We start from the raw sequence: 22,364 nt of genomic DNA, 5'->3' as shown, positions 1-22,364 counted from the left end.
CCGGGCGGGATCTCTCTGAGCGCCCCGCTCCGGTTCCGCCCCTGAGGACTTCACTCCCTCCAGGGAATTACTACAGCATCCAACAACTGCCGACGCACTATTTATTACTTGGTCGTATAAATTCAGTTTATTTCAGCGTTTAACAGAAGACAAAGCCCTCAGTAAAAACTCATTTTTCAACATACACATGCTCACGCTGGTGTGTCCCCTATAGGATATCATCACCCATCACCTTTTTTCTCATGAGAAAGGGACAGAGATAATTCAACACTTTACACTGATCCCAAGCTAATTTTTTTTTTCACTTATTAGCTACAAATATAAAAGTTTATTTTGTTAAGGACAGGCTGCTTATATCTCCAAGGAAGGAATCAGCAGAATCTCTGTTGCTTTTCCACAATTCCCTGACACATAAAAGCTCACAGCTCCCTCTTTATCCCCAAAATCCTGAAGAGCTTATAACATACAAACGAGTTGAAGGACTGTGTTAAAGCAGGAATGCAATCCAGTCTGTGTCCAACGGAATTAAGGAGAACAGAAAATGCAAAAGCAGCACTAGGGCAGGTTATTGAAACTGCTTTGTAAAAGAATACATCTTAATATTTTAGCAGAGAAGCGTGGTCAGGGTGGAAATGTGGCACTAATTCCGCCAGGCAAACCACAGAAAAAGGAGGAAGAAAATGTTCGAAAGCCCTGCTTCATAAGGAATTTTTAATGTCAATAATTAAGAGATTAAAAACAAACCAAAGAGAGAGTTCTGAGCCCAAAACCTGGGGTTTTTCATGTTTGCTAGCTGCTCCAAACAACCACACAAATGCCTGTTCTAGACTTGAAGCGTGGGGTTGTCTTGCGCTAACAACCTCTGCAGTAAACAGAATTATAATGTATGACATAAGAAAAGGGGAAAAACCCTGAAACTGCACAATCCGATACAGAAAAAAAAAAACATAGTACAGATCCCCATGCCTATGAAGAGTATATAAACCTGGCACTCAGAAGTTTCTTTTGTTGTTTAAACCACACCATGGGAATGATGTGACATTTGTGCAGGCAGCTGAAACCCCTCCTGTGGTCTCCACCAGTTTATTGATTAAAAGATAAAGTTTCTGCTGCATGTTTTTGGGGCAGAGGAAAAAAGGTCAGAAGAAAGTTTCTTTCTGGAGCCTACTACACCACCCAGTGCTACCCGTAGTCACAGGTCCAAACTTAGCATAACGTTTCAGAAAGCTGTGGTATGATCACAAATCAGTTTCATCATCAGGAAGCAAGAATGTTCTTTTCAGTTTATTAAGCAAACACCACTTAGTAAAGAGGCTGATATCCACTTTCTTCTTTCTTGCAAGTAAGCACACAGATGCTCAGCATGCCGAAGAACTGGAAAAGAGGGAGTGCACAAGGGACTTAGTCCTGCTGTGTTTCTGTTTCAGTTGTCAGATTAAACACCTACACAGTGGATGACTTCACCGTATGAAAAAAAAAACTAATTTAAAAATACATCTACAGAAAGTGTTATTTTTGCATACCAATTCCCAGTAATAGATCTGTCTGGAGTGCTTCCTCTCTGGTTTGTTCCATTAATTAATACAGTCTCATTAATTACTAGCTATCTCGCCATGGGGAAAATTTCAGTGAAAGGCTAGGATTGTTCTGGGATAAAATGAGTTCTCCAAACTATTTAAGCACATTTTTGGACAAGGAGTGACAGGAGTGGCTTCCCACCAGGAAGGGCAGGGATGGATGGGATATTTGGAAGGAATTGCTGGCTGGGAGGGTGGGCAGGCCCTGGCACAGGGTGCCCAGAGCAGCTGTGGCTGCCCCTGGATCCCTGGCAGTGTCCAAGGCCAGACTGGATGGGGCTTGGAGGAGGTGGAAGGTGTCCCTGCCCATGGTGGGGGGTGGGACTGGATGGGCTTTAAGGTCCCTTAAGAACTAAACGATCCTGGGATTCTGTGACTATGATAAAATGGATTCCACACTGAATTTCCAGCCCAAATCCCCTACTGTCTTTCGAATCCCTCCCATCATTGTGAGGCAGATGAAACAGAGACAGCTGGAAAAATACCAGCGAGGAACATAGGACTGAGTCTATTTCAGAGGCAGAAGAAAGCTGTAGGGCTGTTGGGATAATGAAGATGAAAAAGACCCGAGAGCCAAGGGGAAACTACTATTTTCCATGAGGGAAGAGACAGGAGCATTTACCTTTACAATGGCAAACCCCAGGATTACCAGCATGGCATAGCTGATAACGCTCTGCAGCCCAGTCTCCACCTCCTGTGCACAGCCCTGCCACGAAAGAGAGAGGTAGAAACATGTTAAAAGGTGTTCACCCAGCTGGAAGTTTTTATTATTTCCCCCCCAGCTCTCCCAGGGAAGCAGGGCCTGGTAAGGCCTGCATAATCAGCGCTGCAGATCTGAGGAACTCCATTCTTGTCTTCCAGACCTGATGGCTTATTTCCTCCTGCATGAGGAGAGGCACTGAGAAAATGGCATTAACTGAATTGCTGCATCTGAATTTCCTCTAGCTCAGGTCATTTAAACAAGAGCCCTAGAGCCAGAATGGCCATCCATGGTATCTATAGAAGTCAATTTAGGGGCTTATGCCCCAGCCTAGACAACCTGGTATGGAGTTAATTGAATCACAGAATGGTTTGGGTTGGAAGGGACTTTATAAATATCATTCAGTTCCATCCCCTGCCATGGGCAAGGACACCTTCCACTATCCCAGGCTGCTCCAAGCCCTGTCCAACCTGGCCTTGGGCACTTCCAGGGATCCACAGGCAGCCACAGCTCCTGTGGGCAACCTGTGCCAGAGCCTCCCCATCCTCATATCTGATCTACACTGATTGTCCTCTAGCTTAAAAACATTACTCCTTGTCGTTTTGCAACAGGCCCTGTTAAAATGTTTGACCTCATCTTCCTTACAGGCAACTTTTAGGCCCTGGCAGGGGCTCTGAGCTCTCCCTGTGGCTTCTCTTGTGCAGGGGAACAGCCCCAGCTCTGCCAGGCTGGCTCCAGAGCAGAGGGGCTCCAGCCCTCTGGGCATCGTCATCCTCCAGATTCAGCGTGGTCAATCCCAGAGGAGTCTGTTCCCCTGCCCCAGATCAGTTTAAACAGCTACAGCTGTAGGCATATCCCTGAACTCTGCCAGGTGTGCTTCCCTCCACGGTTCCACCTGGCTGAAAAATGAACATGGCCTAACTGAACATGGCCCAAACCAAGCCCCTCATCCTCACCCGTGTGTTGAGTTCCTGCGGCTGATCCAGGCGCCCGGTGCAGTTCCTGGCCTCTTGCTGGCAGCAGCTCAGGGGGACACTCTGGTTCCCAGTGGAATTAAACCACTGGGTGGTCGTCCAGTCACTGTAGTTCTTAACCCCGCAGCAGTGAAGCTACCAAACACAGGACAGTGACACAGCAGTTATGTTGCACAGCGTTATACATACGTATTACTAATTACATAATATATATATATATAATATACGTTCGTATATGTGAATGCTCATGGTGAGTTAAGAGGCAGAGCTGCCAGTAGTTTGCAGCAGATTTACAAGCAGCGGTGCTTCAGGAAAACAGTCACAGATGTAATAAATCAATCTCCTTCACAGATTATGACATCCCTCTTAGTTTATTCTTTGTGAAAGCTCCAACAGGAAGGTGACGAGTTGCGGGGTAGAGTCTTCCATCATCTCACTATTTTTATGGTGCGGTGTTCTCAGCAGCAGTTATTCATAGGGACTTATTTGCTGTGATGCAAATGTCACTCACATCAGCCACATCCCTCACTACATAATTTCACATCCATAGCCTGAACACGCCTCTTCAAAATGAGGGGCATCCTCAGCTGCCTTGGAGAATTGGATGCTAAACACAGAGCCAAGTTCCAAGCTCCACTCATCCTCTCCCCTTCTTTCCCAGCTTAAATTCCTTGTTTAGGACCCAACTCTTCTTTTCCAAACAATGCTTAAATATTTTCTTACCCGTGTTTGCAAGTAATCCACAACTGTAGACTCTGGGTCTCTGCCATCATACTTCTCAAAGACTGAGCGCATTGTACCTTGCACATCTGATTTTACCTGTTTAGAGAGAGAAAAACAATGCAGACGGTTTTAGTGTGAGAGCTGAAAATTTCAACTGGTGGAAACTGCAGAAGATCTGTATCCCAAATAAGTAGGGGGAAAAAAATAAGAAATAAGAAAAAATCAAGCAATGTTTAAGACAAAATTCAGGTGGCACTTAAGCAGAATCATGTTCCTGGGTTGTTGCCCTTGATGGAAAAGCCCTCCTTTGGGAGCATCAGCAACTTTTTAATCCAACTCAGAGACTGTTATGATATCTGCCAGGTACTTTATATATTTACCATATTCCAAAGACATCCCCATTCCCATTTGCTCTGCAGGTTGCAGGACAGGGGATGAAGTAAAAAAAAAAAAAAGATAAATTGGAATGAGTAAGCAATGTGAGATGTATTCTTTACTTTTATGTTGGGACAGAGATGTTAATTCTTAATTTACCTTTTCCCTGTAAACAAATCCCAAGACAAAAGCAGACACTTCTGCAATGAAGATAATCAGGATAATGGCCAAGAACTGAAAATAAAAAAGAGAGACAGTAAGAAAGAATCCCACAGCACTTGAACTCAACTGCACAATAGACTTCACATTAATTTACAGCAGTAAGTGATCATTATCTCTTATTGCCTCTCCAATCAAAATAGTTCCCGGAAGATAATTTAGGATAGAAGAAGATGTGGCTGCCTCACCCCTAGAATTGTTCAAGGCCAGGTTGGACAGGGTTTGGAGCAACATGGCTGGTGCAGTGGAAGCTGTTCCTGCCCATGAAAAAGGGGTTGGAACCGGATAAGCTTTAAGGTCCTTTGCAACCCAAACATTTTGGGGATTACTGTGCATGTCTGGGATGATGACTGTGGCTCCACAGGCTCTGTGCCTGATCCTGAACACTGCCACGATGTGACCTGAGCCTAGCGAACACTTGACAAGGTGGATGTCAAAGGGGAGAGCGCACAGATAAACCAGCAGCTGAGTTAGGTACACCGTGCACTGCTTGTTGGGCTCACACTGCCTTCAGGACATGACTCTGGGCATGAAGCTACTCTAGGTGAACCTTTCTGGATTTTTAAAAGTAAATCTGCGAGCAGTCAAGGCATGCTTTCACCACTCAGAGGACTGAAGTCAGTAGAAAAATGGATACACATCTGGTTTTCTTGCTTAGAAACTCGTATTTCCATCTGTTCCTTCACCACCTCACTCCTCAAAACTTAGAGGAAAACAGTGTCCCCCAGAGCTGTTGCCAGCAAGAGACCAAGAACTGCACCGGGCACCTGGATCAGCCACAGGAACTCAACACATGGGTTGAGTTGAGGGGCTCGGTTTGGGCCATGTTCAGAGGACTGGAGTCAGCAGAAAAATGGATATGCATCTGGTCTCCTTGCTTAGAAACTCATATTTCCGCCACCTCACTCCTCAAAACTTGCTGCTCCCCACACTCATCTTCTCTTAGCTAGCTGAGGCAGATCACAGCATCTCAGCCATAGGTGAATGTCCTAGGCTGATGTTATGGTGTCTGAATCCCCGATGTGTGTTCTGTTTATGTTTGATATGTTCTGTGCTTTCAGAACTGACTCTGAAAGTGAAGGTTTGTTTTGTCTTGTTATCAGCCAGTTCACCTCCCCCCATGGTCTGCTGTCTAGAAGAGGCCAGTGCTGGCTGGCTTGATTTTGCTTGCTTGCTTGGCTTGCTTGCTTTGCTTGCTCTTGCTCCTGCTTCTGCCTTTGCTTTTGCTTTGACTAAGCAGTCCAATTTTTTCCCTGGACTGTTTTTTTCCTTTCCCTTTCCTGAATACCATCCAACCTGCTCCGGACTGGGACTTGGGAAATACCCAGAGCTGCGCTCTGTGATCTGCAGCAGCCATCCCCAGTTCCCAGAGCAATCCCCAGCGCCCAGACCCGGGCGATCACCTCCAGGAGAGACTTTCTGGATTTGTCATCTCTTCAGAGTGGTGAAAGAGTTTTGTTGTCATCCGGTGTTGCTCATTTTTTGGTGCTGGGGGAGTGTTTTTTCCCACTTCTCTCCAAGAAAATTCTTCCCGAACCAGGTGGGTGGGGAGGTGCCGTGGGGGTTTGTTTCCTTCCAGAGGTTTTCTCCCAAATTTGCCCTAAACTAGGACAGCGACTCGCACAAGCAAGCAGTGCTTCAGCACTGCGTATCACCACGACCTTTCCCTTTGCTGCACCTCGGTGACACTCACCAGCCCCAGGCCCACCCGGGACTCGCGGAAAGTGGCGCAGCAGCCGATCAGCCCGATGATGAACATCACCAAGGCCACACAAATGATGATCACAGCCGGCAGCAGGGCGTACTTGTCCTGCAGAAAGCTGTCGTAGCTCTTGTAGGTGTTGATGACGTACGCCCCAACATAGCTGAGGCCTGCAGCTGCCGCCTGAAATGCAGTAAGGAAAAGTGATTAGCTGCTGTTTATTAAGCCTCTGACCTGGAAACTAATAATGGATTGTTTTCTTATAGTGATTTTAGAAATAATGGCTACAGTGTGCAAAGAACTAGTGGAAAAGAACACTGAGTCTGAAACTATTACCTAATCTAGGCATTCAAACTTGAACACAGAGAAGACAAAATTCACTGTGTCACTCCCCTGCTAATAAGGCACCACGGGAGCTGAGCTGAAAGGATGGTGTCTATAGAACTGCATCAGTGTCTTTGCAGAATGCCAAGCTCACGCTACATCCCACCCAAGGCTGCATTAGTAGGAATCAGATCACCACAGGGTTGATTTTTTTTTTGTTTGTTGAGAAAAACTCATCCTTCGCATTCTCATTAACCACTAAGGCAGACACAAATGTACCTAGTCTCAACAAAACAGTCCCTCCTTTTCCTGAAGGAAACAGCTTTCTACAACCTCTAAAATAATCTCTCTCCCAGAAGGATGTTTTGTCTTTTGAGGCTAAGGCAGAGCGCACCAGTGGCAGCTGCCCTGGAGACCAAAGACTTTTGCCCACTGGACTGGGTATAGCCCTGGTAACAACACCAAAAGACTCAGCCATTTTGTGCCCTTACTGATGGCACAAAAAAAAAATTTCTCAGGAGTCAGGATGGCTCATCCACCCTCTGTAATCCTGCAGCACAAGGAAAATTAAGCACACTCCATATTCACATTCTGGAAACTTAAGGGAAACCAGCTGGTTTGTTTTCAACAGGTCACAGCAGGATTTCATCACGCAGCCTTGGAGCAGTTTGTTACCTCCCCAGCACTGTACATTTTAATTAATCAAACACTCCTCATGCTGGAGCTAGGACTTGCTAATTCCTTGACCTTGTTTGGCTCTTTCCCCTCCAGGCAGGTCTGCTGCCTGCCTTTCAATTACCTCCGAGTGCAGGAACATCATTTGTTTCAGACAGCTCCCATGCCATAATCTCGCATTCCTGGATGCTGTCTGTACCCCAGAATTACTGGGGCTAGATGCACCAGGTGATGAAGCCAGACATTTAGTACAGGACCTGAAAGATCCCAGGGCTTACATACAGCAGGTTCTCTACAAAGTGGGATATCAGGAAAAGGAATAGGATCACCAATTCTCAACAGGTTATTTGTTTTTCTTTTCCACATGCACTGGGTTTTCAGATATGCTAATGATTAAACTGGTTGCTAAAGCTTCTTTTCATTTTTCCTCTCATTGAGGAAAATCTGTTTCCTATTTCCCCATCTACCAGTGTAGGGTGACTGTAGCTTTTTCCTGCCACCCCTTTTTAGGGATTCAGGGAAAGGATGAGACTACTTTATCTCAAAGGGCACCACTACCTTCTCACTTCACCACAGGAGTGAGGAGTTGAGGAGGAGTAACCTCACCTTCTGTTCCTGAACCAAAAGGGAGACAGGAAAAGTCCTTGGAATGGCAGCAGCAGTAAAGCGTCTCAGCAACGGGCCCCCAGCTGGGTAATAATCAATGTATTCACACAAGGCCGATTATTTTAGTTTATTAAGAAATTTATTAATTTCTTTTTTATACCCTAGTTTGCTACAGGTGGAATTGACTGGTCCTCCATTCAAAACACCATCACCACTGGCTAATTAAGAAACCGCCCTTTGGTAAACAAATCTCATAACACATTGCACATGTTCACAATACCAGGTGCAGCAAGTGAAGATAAGAATTGTTCCTCACTCGTGCCTCTGATCTTCTCACAACCTTTCCCAGGCATCATTCTGGGCAAGTTGTTTGTCCCTGTGGTCAGAGAGCTGCTGCCACAGTAAAGGTGGAGGTGGGGGACACACCATCTCCATCCTCCTTTGCCTTCAGTTGCACAAAAAGAAGGAGGGTGCATGACTCAGAAAGTGTATCCTGTATTTCTGGCCTGGAATGCTGGATGCACGTGTCTGTAGGGGCAAGCAAAGTCATGCCAGGGCCTCACCACCACCGCAGGGAATGATTCCTTCCCAATATCTCATCTCACCCCACCCTCTGGCAGTGGGAAGCCGTTCCCTCTTGTCCTGTCAATCCAGTGTATTTTCCAAAGTCCCTCTCCACCATGGTGGAGAAACATTCTCCATTTTTCATCCATATCCCAATTTTCATCCATTTCCAGTGTGCTCAACAGGCAAAGGAAGCAGCACAAGACATGCTGAAGATCAATGCTTTCTTAGCTGTGGGGAGCCAAGAAAAACCTTGCTGCAAGTAAAAGACTGCCTCAAATGAAGGAAAAAAATGAATAAATTATTAAGCCAATTCACAAAAGGCCCCTAAAGCCAGGACCAGCAAAGCTCCAAGACAAGCCAGAAGGTCTAGGGTTAAGTTCAAGGACATCAAATATAAAGCACTTTCACAGTGGGTTTTATTGCAATACTCAGGATTGCCTTGTTTCTGGTCAGAGACAAAGCACAACCAGCAAAAAATCTACTAAAATTTCCTAACTTCTGCTTCCAAGCAGAAAAAGGAAGTGTAATGACACAAAACCAGAAGTCTTTGGGAAAAGACTTAAAGGAAGATGACCACAGATACTGGCACAACCTCACACATGAATTTTAATTCAGTGGGAAGAATCCGGAAGCCTTGAAGAGCAGGGTCACTTAGGAATGGAAGCATCACAGCTAATGACCTCTTCCCTGATTTTTCAAGGTGAGTCCCAGAGACGAGTTTTGAAAGCAAAGATGAAAAATACTTCAGAGCTTAAATCCAAACTCTTCCCTTAAGCCTTTCCAGAATTTAAGGCAAATTCAAAATCAAAATGGAGGGATTTTTTTCACCTCAACATCACACAGCCTACAGCCCATTCCTAGATCTAAGATGAAGATGTACTTCTCTAGAAGGACAAGTCCTTTGCCTTGCAAAAGATGGATCTCAAAGTTTGTTTGATTAGGTTGGATCTCAATAAATAAACAATCCCACAAACACACAGACCAGTCTGAGCAATTACTTTTGAGGAGGAATAGATCAAATACCTCCTTTTCCACGATTAGTCAACCACCTCCACAAACCCATCTAAAATTACACACGAGTATGCTAGGATTATGCCAAAAAACACACTTTTTGTCACACTTTTTGTCAGTCTCCTGCTTGTCAGCGTGCTTGCAGCCAGCCAGTGCCCAGCAGGCTCCCAGGGCGCGGGCACAAACCCCGGCAGGGCAGCCCAGGGTGACTCAAGGAGGATGGGGGAGAAACATCTCCCCTGGGCCACCCACAGCCAGCACAACACCCACCCCTGACCTGTCCTGCCCACGCACACTGACTCACCAGGCCACCAGGAAACCGCTGCTGCTGCTTCACAGTGCTGGTGACTTCCTTAAGACATGATGGCAAGATGAGGCCAAAGGAAATTTTGTAAGAAAACCCCTTTTCACAGCTGGGCAGCGGAGCCGCAGCCGCCTCGGCTGCCTCACCCTTCAAGGACCTAGTGCCAGAATCACTCCATTTTTCATATCCCACGCCCTTGACAGAAAGCAGAAAAACTACTGGAGCGTGAAAAAGTGAACTCCTCGGGGCTGAGTGAGAAGAAAGCCAAGCTGTGACAGTCACCAGATTTTCCCAGGCAGAGGTTTGGGCAGGGCCTGAGCTCACCAAGCCCTTCCACGCTTAGCTGAGCCAGGGAAGCTGGTGCACAGAGGACAAACACAATAAGGGGGTCTCCCAGTCACAAAACACACACAGAGCACCGTGAATACTCACTCCTGCCCAAGAAACAGAACCCTGGACTGTCTGACTGACGCAGAGCAGGACAGCTGCTGGAAAACACTGATTTTATGTATTTTTTAAAAATGCAACAAGCCTCTTAACTTTGTTCCACTGTTTTTATGTGCTCATGACCAAAAGCCCCTATCTTTTTCAGGAGGCTTATAGCCATGCAAATACTTCATGCCACTTAATCACAGACACAGAAGGGGCTGCTTAAATCTTCCTTTATACCACTGCTCTGAAATATATGCAAATTATATATATATATATATATAAAATCTTTCCTTTGTATCAGTGAAGCAGAACAGGTGCTTTTCCACCTTTACTTCTCTGTTTTCATAAGCCAAGCTTATGTGACGGCTGAGAACAGAGGTTACTGTTCGTTCACAGTTATCAGCACAGGCTTCTTTGTCCCCTGCCAAACCCAGATAAGGCACAGCAAAGGAGCAAACTACCAACTATGATGTTAAAAGGCAGAGTCTGCTGCTTGGAGGATTTGGGGCAGTTTTTAAAATTTTTCCTCCAGCATCCTCCCATTTCAGAGTGTTGATTTTATGACTCGATCTGTTACTGTAAACTGGTGTGAGACTTTCATTTGAAAAGGCAGGAAAATTAAAAATACAGAGTAACAAAGCTGTAGTGTTAAAAGGAGAAGCTTAAGGACATGGTGAATTCCGAATTCACCCCATGAGTCCAGCAAGATGCAGCCTCTATACAGTAAAAAATCGAGGGTGTGAGACCTACAGACATTTCTCCTTTGTCCAATGGGACTTTCCCAGGGCCAGCACTAATATCCATAACAGCACAAAACTCAGGCTGGCTGGACTTTTCCCTGTCTCATTAACTTCCTATGAGCAAAGACAGGTAAGAGAAAGAATACAATTTTTCATTACACAGTAAGAGCAGCTGTCTTCTACAGCAAACTACTGCAAATACAAACTGGATGAACTATGAATATCCACACAAACCCTTTCTGAACCACTGCCACCTAACTCATCATTAGACAGTCAGCTCACAGAGCTGCCAGAGTTAATTTTAAGGCTCAAATCCCACTTTTTTACCAGTATCTTTGCATAGTCAGATGCAAATTATTACATCAATTATTCTTCAATTATTAGTTGCCAATTCCAGTTATTACTATTGTGCTGCCCCCATGTCTCTCATATCTAGAATCAGCCTCCAGCAACACTGGTCTCAGTTACAGCTGCCCATCCTTTTCTTAACACAGAAGACACTCCATGTCTTTTTTTTGTTTGGCTTTTTTCTTCTGTGTACAAGAAGTGCTTTTTATTTACCTTGACACATAAATCTTCTGCTTGAAAGGTTTTGCACATTTCCTCCATAAATAACGTATTTTATTACCCAACAGCCAGCTTGCATAGCAAAGAAAATCACTGTCTAGCTCCCTTGCTGATTTATTGTACTACAAGATTTATTCATGCCATTCACTGCCACGGTTTCAAGTCCTCCCTGGCTGCTGCACTACCCCATTTTCAGGGAGGCAACAGGTTTTCTAGGGACTTTAGGGGAAAAGAAAGGCATTGAGCATTTTTCAGAAAGCTTTCCTCACTTTATCCTCATTTTAAGCAGTTTAAAGCTCCCTTGTCCCACATGGACCAGGCACTTCCCAGGGCTGAGGGTCTCCCTTAGCCTGAGGCAAAGCTGGTTTGGAGCAGCCTTCAGGAATTCAGTGTCCCTGACAAGCCCAAGCTTCTTACCATTAAAATCCCAGAATGGTTTGGGGTTTGGAAAGGACCTTAAAATTCATCCAGTACCACCCCCTACCTTGGGCAGGGACAACTTCCACTGTCCCAGGATGTTCCAAACCCTGTCCAGCCTGGCCTGGGACACTCCCAGGGATGCAGGGACAGCCACAGCTGCTCTGGGCACCCTGTGCCAGGGCCTGCCCACCCTCCCAGCCAGCAATTCCCAATTCCCAATCTCCCATCTGTGCCTGCCCTCTGGCAGTGGGAGCCATTCCCTGTGTGCTGTCCCTGCCTGCCTTGTCCCCAGTCCCTGTGCAGCTCTCCTGGAGCCCCTTGAGGCCCTGGCAGGGGCTCTGAGCTCTCCCTGGAGCTTCTCTTGTGCAGGGGAACAGCCCCAGCTCTGCCAGGCTGGCTCCAGAGCAGAGGGGCTCCAGCCTGGCAGCAGCTCCGTGGCCTCCTCTGGGCTGGCACCAGCAGCTCCACGTCCTTGTGCTGCTGGAGCAGGGCTGGGGGCAGGATTGGGTCTCCTGTTAGCCACAAACCTGCTGTGTTCCCTCATATCTTCATGCTGTGTAAACACTGATTTACAAAATAATAAAAAATACTGAACTCAGCACCCTGGCTTTGGATTGGAGCAAAAAGCACCGAAGCTGTGAGCTCCCACCAGGCTGTCCTCGATTCCAGCAGCACCAACAGCCCCAGGAGAGAATTCCTGCCAATCTCATGCCAGTCATTGCCCTCAAACTAAAGCCTTCCAACCAGTTTCCTCACATGAGCTTACAGAGGTGGGACAGAACCCAGACAACTGTTCTGAGCCAGGGTACACCAGGGCACAGCAGACTCACCAAGCTCTGCTACACGTCAATATTCAGCTGGGATATATGACTGCGGGGCATGCTTCAGCCTGCCTTCCAAACACACCTCAGGGTGCTTGCTGGCTATGGTGGGAAGCACTTGTTTTTCCTTTTCTTCCTCAATTTAAAACAATGAGCAGCTGCCAAAATGCTCTGAAAACCTGTATCTCTCTCTTCAGGAGAAAAAATCCCCAAACCAACATTTTCCCGCAGTTTACATGCTGCAAAACCACACACTCAGAGGGAATTCTGGGTGTAGTGGGCTTGTTTTCAAGCTATATTAAGTAAATGTCCACCTTAAGAGTTGTTTTAGCACACTGCTTTCTGTTCCCCAAGCCTAGTTTCAGTGTTATTTTCCCATCCCTAAAAGCCAGCACATACCTGGCACAAATGGTGGGATGTCCTCACAGAGACACTGTACAGCAGTGCAAAGCCAGGAATCCTGCCCCAATTCCTACAACTTTTAATGCTTAAACCCCTGCCTTGGATATAGGGTTAATCACAATCACAGAGGCAACAGGACCAGGAGGAGGAGAAACCCATTTTCACTTGTCAGAACCCCCATTTTCACTCGTATTCTCCCCAAACACACAGACTGCAGGGCATGAGCGTGCATGGAGTGTAACTTCAGCTGAGCATGGATTGATTTATCAGCCAGTGCCAGGCTGTTTTGGATCGGAGCAGCCTGTCTGGACACAAACCACCCTGTAGTTCAATATTTGTTTTCAGAACCACCGCAATTTCTCAGTCAGCTGTTCCAGGCTCAGACACTGGACGCTGCAACTAAACCAAAGTGCACCTAAATCACAGCAGAGCTAATCCTAAATCTTGCTAAAGAGGTACTAAAATGGGACCTCTTGAGCCCCTGTAATTACCACACGCGCTCCCACAACGTGGAACCACAGAATCCCAGAAGGGTTTGGGTGGGAAGGACCTGTAAAGATCACCCAGTCCCATGCCCTGCCATGGGCAGGGACACCTTCCACTGTCCCAGGTTGCTCCAAGCCCTGTCCAACCTAGTATGCAACACTTCTGTTTCTCTGGGTAACCTACAGGGTGCCTCACCACCCTCACAGGAACAATTCCTTCCCAATACCTACCCTGAATTTCCCCTCTTTTCAGTGAGAAGCCATTCTCCCATCACTACAGCTGCTGATGAAGAATTCCCCTTGCAGCCCCTGTCAGATGTTGAAGGCTGTTATGTGGTCTCCACACGACTTCCTCATCCCCAGGCTGATCACCCCCACCTTCTCAGCCTGCTAACCTCTGGTTTTGGTGACCTGCACACTGGGAGACCTTCAAAGAGACCGAAGTGCCTTTAGGGATGGATACAGAGCCTGGCCATCCGACAGGTCCTTTCACTGCCACAGGAACTGTCTGGCTGAGGCTGTTTCCCTAAATCTGCATCACTGTCCCAACACTTCCCCTCTGCTGACCACACAGCACCAGCACCTTCATTTTAATTTAGTCCGTGAGGCCCCTACGCAATACAGCAGAGCCCGTTTTCCTGAAAGGCAGTTCAGTTCCTCTTCCTGATTTTGGGCTGAGTAATTTCAAACAAGGAGCAACTTTACCCTTTCAGGGCATGCTCAAAAGGATCACAGCCAAGCGCCCAGGCATCAGCCCCATCCTGTGACCTGCATCATGTGGCTGCTCTGCCCTCAGCATTCAGAGATGAGCTAGAAATCATAGAATGGCTGCGGCTGGAAGGGACCTTAAAAATCACCGTGGTTCCAGCTCCCAAGGAACCCACCACCTTCCCCTCCCCTTCCTCAATGAAATCTTTGCCATTCAATACATTGTTCATTAAAAGCATCCAGATTTCTCTCTGACTGAGGCTTCAGAGTAAGCATTCCCAAAGTACTCTTTACTGGAATGAGTGATTTCTAACCATTCACACATGCAGAAATTTTTCCTGTCCGTAAGTTTATACCTCCAAATCACCAAAAATTATTTAAAATGAACCACAGCAATATAGTGATTCCCTGAGCAACCTGGTCTAATGCAAGGTGTTCCTGCCCATGACAGGGGGCTGCACTTCTTGTCAGCAGATCAAATGCTGCTCTCTCAAATCTCCTGGTCTTGCTAAAGCCCCCTGGGCAGGAACTTGTCCTTATGCTCCTCCCTGCTGTTGGGCAAGTAAAGCAAGGAGGCTGGGGAATGCCCACCTCTGCTTAAAAGTGAATGGGAAATGTGGGCAAGCAGGATTTCCACTGCAGGAACACCTAAGGTAGCCCTTTGGTGATGAATCAGAACATCTTGCCTTGGAGGGGACCCACAAGGATGGTGGAAGTCCATCTCCTAATCCCCAGGACCACCAGTGGATGCCAAATCCCCTCTGAAGGCAGAGAGCTGCTTAGTGACAATGAAGCTGAAGGTGAGCAGGGACAAGGTGCTGGATGCTTTGAGGTTAGAAGTGACCTGGAAAGTGTTTACTGCACATTATACAGAAATACTGGAGCACAAAGCTTCCAGCTAATTTTAACATTCTCAGTTTCTTCCTTTGGACCAGGAAGTGAATCCCAGCATTTCACCTCTCTCCTTCAAAAAGATCATCACATCCCACCCAGCGAAGTCCCCTCAAAAGACATTGCCAAGAACATCATGGTCTGCTCTGACCCTTCCTGTCTGCTCTTTTAGGTCCCATGAGATAAACCTGAATAAAACAAGATAAAACCTGAGATAAACCAGTCTTCACCTGGAGCAGGCCAGCACCCACTCACCAAAACAACCACTCACTCACACCTAGTTGGTAGGTGCTAAAGAGCAGGAGACGAGGTGGGAAGAACTCCCACAGCCTGAAGCACCACCCGTGGTAACCTAATAATTAAATAATCTTTAATCACCGAGTTTCTGGGGGGAATTATGCATAAATCCCTCACCCGCAGAATGACCTGCACATACAATGCTGAGCCTGATGCTTAGGAGAAAAGCTGTTTTTTCACCTCATTTAGAAAGCCCGATTTGTCATTGTGGAAGATCTGACTTCCTTCACTCTGCACGATAACGATCAGAAATCCAAAAGAGGATTTTTTTGCCTTTTTAGGATATTCTTGAGTAATAACTTCTGTCAAAGAACCACATCTGCACCATCTGCTGACTATGCAGGTGGTGAATTATTTTCCATAATCACTTCTGAGCTGGGAAAAATCTGCAGCGAGCAGTGTCTGGACATGAATTACTCCTTGGAGAAGGGCTCTGATGTTCTTTGCAAATCCTGTTTTCACAATCATCTGGAGCCTTGTACTTACAGAGCCCTGAGTGTTAGAAATGTTCTGAGGGAGTATAAAAGAATCAGTCCCTCCATCTCCACCCTCCTAAACCAGAATTCCAGGTTCTGCAGTTCTGCTGCTGGAATGCGATCACCACACGTAATGGTGGCAGCAGCATCTAAATGCCACAGGTACTGGGCTGCACTGCTCTTACTGGGATGATAAATAACCCAAAAGATCTGGGTCACCCCAAATTCAGAGGGCAGAGATGTGCACAAGGATCATTACTGACAGTCCACAGAAGCAGATGACCAGTCACGAGTACAGAGTGCTCCTACAGCAGAAGGAAAAGCACCAGTGACATTTCTAGGAGGATGTAAGACTCTTGCTTCATTTTCAAAAAGCCAAGCCATGATGCCAACCTGAGGTACGCCTGATCTGAGGTTTTCCACATACAAACAGAGAGATGCTGCAATGTTTTGCTGTGGATACTTCAAAATAAAATAAAAAAAAAAAAAACTAAAACCAAAAGAAAATCACCACAAACCAAGCAGACATATGAGACCGTGTCAGCTGGTGTGCAGCAGTGACTCGGCCTGCAGCTCCCTTTGTGCCAGCGGTTCAGGATTTACGTGGAGCACACGCAGCAATAAATTGTGCCGGGTCTCCATAGAGGAGGCAGAGGATGGAGGGGACAAGCTCCCCACCACAGCCAGCAGCAAGTCATGTTTTTACAAAACGGCACCACACCCCACGAGGCCCCAGGGATCAATTCGAGCAGTATTCCATCTTTTGCTTTATTTTTTTCTCTCCTCATGTCTCTGTTTGGAAAACTCTGGTTCTTCTCTTGAGGAAGAGCCCCTGCAACACCCAGAGCAAGGGCCACTGCCATGCTGAGCCCAACTCCAGGCCCTGGCTGTCGCCGGCAGGTTGGAGCATCCCTGGAAAAGCCCCGTCTGGAGAACATCCAGGTGCTACAAAGCAGCCGCGAAGCCCCATCACAGAGCCCGACACACCCCAGGTCTGGCACGGCCCTTCCCCGAGCGCAGCACACAACTCCCAGGGCGGTCCGTGGTGATGGTGGGGGCTTTCCAAACTTCCCCATGCAGGGGGAATGCCGAGCCTGCTTACCAGAACAATCCCCAGATTTCCAACAACCACAAGGCTGCCACAAGCCTCCGATACCGACACCCCCAAACCAGCGCGAGTTAGGCTACAAAGCATACAAACCACCCTCATTTTCTCACTTGCTTGTAAATAATTACCACGGATTTGGAAAGCCGTAACTGTGCCAAGGACATAGCTGGAACAAAGTCCTCAGCAGTTTTCCTCCCCAAAAGTCTCCTCACCCCAAATACGGAGCAGAGCCCTTGTAGAACACCCTCGCCGTGCGGCTCCGTTTGCTTCAGATCACAAAACGTGGCTCTAGACTGCCTTAACTAAAAACACTACTAAAAAAAATGTACTAAAAACTACACTACATTAAAAACATGAGTACTGCATTAGAAACAGGAGTACTACATTGAAAATGTGGGTACTACATTAAAAACCTGAGTACTACGCTAAAAACATGAGTACTACGTTAAAAATATGAGTACTACGCTAAAAACATGAGTACTGCATTAAAAACATGAGTACTGCATTAGAAACATGAGTACTACATTAAAAATATGAGTACTACGCTAAAAACATGAGTACTGCATTAAAAACGAGTACTACATTAGAAACATGAGTACTATGCTAAAAACATGAGCACTACGTTAAAAATATGAGCACTACATTAAAAACATGGGTACTACATTAGAAACATGAATACTACATTAGAAACATGAGTACTACATTAAAAAAATGAGTACTGCATTAGAAACATTAATACTACATTAACAACATGAGTACTACATTAGAAACATGAGTACTACACTAAAAACACGAGTGCTACATTAAAAACACTCCACGAAGAAAAAGAAAAACGAACAAAAAAAAGCAACAAGCTCTGACCTTATTATTTTTTCCCGTAGAAACTCAACCCCCTAAACCTCCCCGCTCTTTAAAAACACGAAATTAGGCGTTGCTGCAGAAAAGTGCGAGCGCACAGCTGAGCCCAGTGCCCGGACACGTCCCGCAGCAGCCCAGCAGCGTGTCCCCGTCCCCACGGCATCCCCGCGGTACCCAGAAGGCGAGGCTGAGCAGCAGCAGCACGGTCTTGGAGGTGATGACTCCGCAGTCCATGTCCGCGCAGCTCTGGGGCTGTGCCGCCGCTCCGCGCCCGGCTCCCCCGGGACCTCCCTGCCCTGCCCACCCCCGGGACCTCCCTGCCCTGCCCACCACCCACGGGACCTCCCTGCCCTGCCCACCCACGGGACCTCCCTGCCCTGCCCACCACCCACGGGCCGCCCCTGCCCTGCCCACCCACCCCCGGGCCGCCCCTGCCCTGCCCACCCCCGGGACCTCCCTGCCCTGCCCACCACCCCCGGGACCTCCCTGCCCTGCCCACCCACGGGACCTCCCTGCCCTGCCCTGCCCACCCCCGGGACCTCCCTGCCCACCCACCCACCCACCCACCCCCGGGACCTCCCTGCCCTGCCCACCCACCCCCGGGACCTCCCTGCCCTGCCCTGCCCACCCACGGGACATCCGTGCCCTGCCCACCACCCACGGGCCGCCCCTGCCCTGCCCACCACCCCCGGGCCGCCCCTGCCCTGCCCACCCACGGGACCTCCCTGCCCTGCCCACCCACGGGACATCCCTGCCCTGCCCACCACCCCCGGGACCTCCCTGCCCTGCCCACCACCCCACCCACCCACGGGACCTCCCTGCCCTGCCCACCACCCACGGGACCTCCCTGCCCACCCACCCACGGGACCTCCCTGCCCTGCCCACCACCCCACCCACCCCCGGGACCTCCCTGCCCACCCACCCACCCACCCACCCACGGGCCGCCCCTGCCCTGCCCACCCACCCCCGGGACCTCCCTGCCCTGCCCACCCACGGGACCTCCCTGCCCACCACCCCCGGGCCGCCCCTGCCCTGCCCACCCACCCCCGGGACCTCCCTGCCCTGCCCACCCACCCACGGGACCTCCCTGCCCACCCACCCACGGGACCTCCCTGCCCGGCCCACCCACCCACCCACCCCCGGGACCTCCCTGCCCTGCCCACCCCCGGGACCTCCCTGCCCTGCCCGCCCACCCCCGGGCCGCCCCTGCCCTGCCCACCCACCCACGGGACATCCGTGCCCTGCCCACCACCCACGGGACCTCACTGCCCGCCCACCCCCGGGCCGCCCCTGCCCTGCCCACCCACCCACGGGACCTCCCTGCCCTGCCCGCCCACCCACGGGCCGCCCCTGCCCTGCCCACCACCCCCGGGACCTCCCTGCCCTGCCCACCCCCGGGACCTCCCTGCCCTGCCCTGCCCACCCATCCACCCACCCACGGGACCTCCCTGCCCTGCCCGCCCACCCACGGGACGTCCCTGCCCTGCCCACCACCCACGGGACCTCCGTGCCCTGCCCACCCACCCACCCACCCACCCGCGGGCCGCCCCTGCCCTGCCCGCCCACCCCCGGGACCTCCCTGCCCTGCCCACCACCCCCGGGACCTCCCTGCCCACCCCCGGGACCTCCCTGCCCTGCCTGCCCACCCACGGGACCTCCCTGCCCTGCCTTGCCCACCCACCCACCCACGGGACATCCCTGCCCTGCCCTGCCCACCCACGGGACGTCCCTTCCCTGCCCACCCACCCCCGGACCGCCCCTGCCCTGCCCACCCATCCACGGGACGTCCCTTCCCTGCCCACCACCCACGGGACCTCCCTGCCCTGCCCACCCATCCACGGGACGTCCCTTCCCTGCCCACCCACCCCCGGGCCGCCCCTGCCCGCCCACCCACCCACCCACCCACCCGCGGGCCGCCTTTCCCCGTGGCCGAGCAGGCGGGTTTCCAAGCAGGAGTGTAGGGAGTGCCGGAACAAGTGCCAGAGTACATTACTCTTGACTTCAGCGCGGTTTGGGTTTCTTTGGTGTTTTTTTTCTTCCCCTTCCCTCCCCACCAAAACTTGTGTAACTTTCCAGCGAAGTTACGCTGAGCTGTGTGAAAAGCTCTCAGCGCAAAGCTTTACGACAGATTTGCCTTCCAGGGTTGCTAACCCACAGCTATCTCCCCTTCAGCCAGCCTGTCAGTTCTGGTTTGCCTGAAGCCGATCTCCTCAATCACATGCTCCATGAACAGCAGGAATATGCGGATCGGTGGTGGGAATACGTGGATCCATGCTGGGTTAACAACTGGACTCAGTGCCCTGGGCTGATCCCCCAGCGTGGGCAGCAGGGCAGGGGGGATTCTGCCCCTCTGCCCCTGTGCTCAGGGCTGCTCACCTGCACAAGAGAAGCTCCAGGGAGAGCTCAGAGCCCCTGCCAGGGCCTCAAGGGGCTCCAGGAGAGCTGCACAGGGACTGGGGACAAGGCAGGCAGGGACAGCACACAGGGAATGGCTCCCACTGCCAGAGGGCAGGCACAGATGGGAGATTGGGAATTGGGAATTGCTGGCTGGGAGGGTGGGCAGGCCCTGGCACAGGGTGCCCAGAGCAGCTGTGGCTGTCCCTGGATCCCTGGGAGTGTCCAAGGCCAGGTTGGATGGGGCTTGGAGCTTCCTGGGACAGTGGAAGGTGTCCCTGTCCATGACAGGGATAGAACCAGATGGTGTTTAAGGTTCCTTTCAACCCAAACAATTCTGTGACTCCACAGCACAGGTTTGGACACTCGGAATCCATCCAAAATGCTGCAATGTGAGGCTGAGCAGGTACAGGGAGAGGTACTGGAATTCAGCGGCTGCGGAGAGCTGCAAATGTCGCTTAATTCCCATCAGCCAAGCCTCGTGCTTTCACAAACAAGCAGGAGGTGCAGGACTGGCAGCCAGGGGTTTGTTTTTCAGGGCAGGCCTTTGGCAGCCCGAACGAACGGAGCTGAACCCACCCCTCAGCAGGGCTGCAGGATGCAGCGTAACGAGTTTCCTGCCATTGCCCCTTCCTGGCAAAAGCTGCTGCGATGCAGTTCTTCTGGGGGAGATGGATTTTGGAGGGGATGTGCCGAACCAGCTCTCCAACAGGAAAGCAGGAAAGTGAGATTATGGACAGCCTCTGCCCGCAGCACATCAATTTAAGCTGCAGCTGCTTTGAAAGGCAGCAGACTATGCCGGATCCTGAAAAGAGGAATCTGCGTGCAGAAAGTGGGGTGAAACTGATACCCAAAATTAAATTCCTTGGAGGGCAAAGATCAGCACAAAGTCAGAACTTGAGGACTGCTCACAGAGCTCCTCCTACCAGCAAGGTTCTCTTTGGCTTCATTATTTCTATTACAGTACTAAATATTAACAATGTGTGTAATTGTGGAGTATTTTTAAGTTAAAAAAAATCAGCATTTTCACTTTTCCTTGTAGCGTGTCCAGCGGAAAAAGAAAAAAAAAAAAAAAAAAAAAAAGAAAATCACCTGGAAAACATTTCTCTTAGTTTTTTAGGAATGATTGTTATCTGGGTGAAATAGTTTGAATAAAAAAGAAAGGGCAAAGCCTGATGTTTGATGTAAAATTAAATATAAAATAATTTTAAAAAACAAAACCAAAACTAATCAAAACACCAGCCAAACCCCACCATTCTTTAATATCCAGATATTGTTACCAATTTTGTCACTTGTTAGTTTACTAAAACTTCTTAATTAGAAATATAAGGATGGTAATTTCACAGTGAGAAGAAAATTGGATCCTTAACAATAATGTTACCACCTGTATGCTGCTTGTTTCAGAACAAAGTGTTATTTAAAATCAATGGTGGCTGATTTTTTATTAAAGATGATCTAGAAAGTAGCTTGCCAGAACAAAATGTGCCCTTAGAGATGTATCCCAAACATCACAAGAAGCCCTGGCTGTGATAGTCTGCATCATTTCCTAACAAATTAATATTAAAATAAAGAGATTTCTGTTAAACATGAGATTTTACAGCAGTAAGCTGGAATTTTCAGAGTCAGCTTTGGAAGGGAGTTGGGGGAAAAAGGAAATGAAAACTACCTAACCTGATAAAGCCTCAATGGGGGCTGTGTTTCCAGAGCTGCTGCCTGCCATAGATCTCTTGTCCTGGGTAAATTGTTTGGGTTTGCCGAATTTCAGTCTGAGATCACTTTAGGAAACATGGTGGAAAAACAACAGTTTCCCACTGATTTATTTATTACATGTTCAGCAGCGTAGCTCAATGGTTTGTACTGGAAGCTGTTAACATGTGATAGGAAAAGGATCTTTATATTTCCCCTTATCCACCAGACAACGAGAATGTAATGATAAAACTCCCTTCTGCACATGAGACCACACATCTGAAAATACATCATATTGTTTTCCTCCTTCTGGACTAAACAA

The 22,364-nt window shown here is 48.9% G+C and overlaps 1 protein-coding gene and 1 long non-coding RNA gene across 2 annotated transcripts; one reads left to right on the top strand and one right to left on the bottom strand.

Moving 5' to 3' along the window:
- Window positions 1–100: 100 nt before the first annotated feature.
- On the bottom strand, window positions 101–18,210 carry LOC110481543 (tetraspanin-36). Its single transcript, XM_021550245.3, has 7 exons — window positions 18,137–18,210; window positions 6,262–6,453; window positions 4,509–4,583; window positions 3,975–4,070; window positions 3,234–3,386; window positions 2,200–2,283; window positions 101–1,374 (listed from the first exon to the last, which is right to left on the bottom strand). The coding sequence occupies exons 1-7, from the start codon at window positions 18,194–18,196 to the stop codon at window positions 1,303–1,305; spliced, it is 732 nt and encodes a 243-aa protein (XP_021405920.3). The 5' UTR covers window positions 18,197–18,210; the 3' UTR covers window positions 101–1,302.
- A 1,658-nt stretch (window positions 18,211–19,868) lies between these two features.
- Window positions 19,869–21,926, top strand: LOC146763919 (uncharacterized). Its single transcript, XR_014951535.1, has 2 exons — window positions 19,869–20,240; window positions 20,708–21,926. It is a non-coding gene; the product is annotated as an uncharacterized LOC146763919 (long non-coding RNA).
- Window positions 21,927–22,364: the final 438 nt, after the last annotated feature.

This window comes from Lonchura striata, chromosome Z (genome assembly GCF_050655825.1).
Source record: "Lonchura striata isolate lonStrDom1 chromosome Z, ASM5065582v1, whole genome shotgun sequence".
Taxonomy (NCBI): domain Eukaryota; kingdom Metazoa; phylum Chordata; class Aves; order Passeriformes; family Estrildidae; genus Lonchura; species Lonchura striata.
This window is presented reverse-complemented; position numbering and strand designations above follow the sequence as displayed.

Excerpts from the sequence above, each read along its gene's own strand:
- LOC110481543 (XM_021550245.3), bottom strand. The coding sequence starts at position 18,196 with ATGGACTGCGGAGTCATCACCTCCAAGACCGTGCTGCTGCTGCTCAGC. Across the intron at positions 6,454-18,136 it reads TGCTCAGCCTCGCCTTCTGG|GCGGCAGCTGCAGGCCTCAG; the intron begins GTACCGCGGGGA and ends ACTGCATTTCAG. Across the intron at positions 4,584-6,261 it reads CCCGGGTGGGCCTGGGGCTG|TTCTTGGCCATTATCCTGAT; the intron begins GTGAGTGTCACC and ends TTTTATTTTCAG.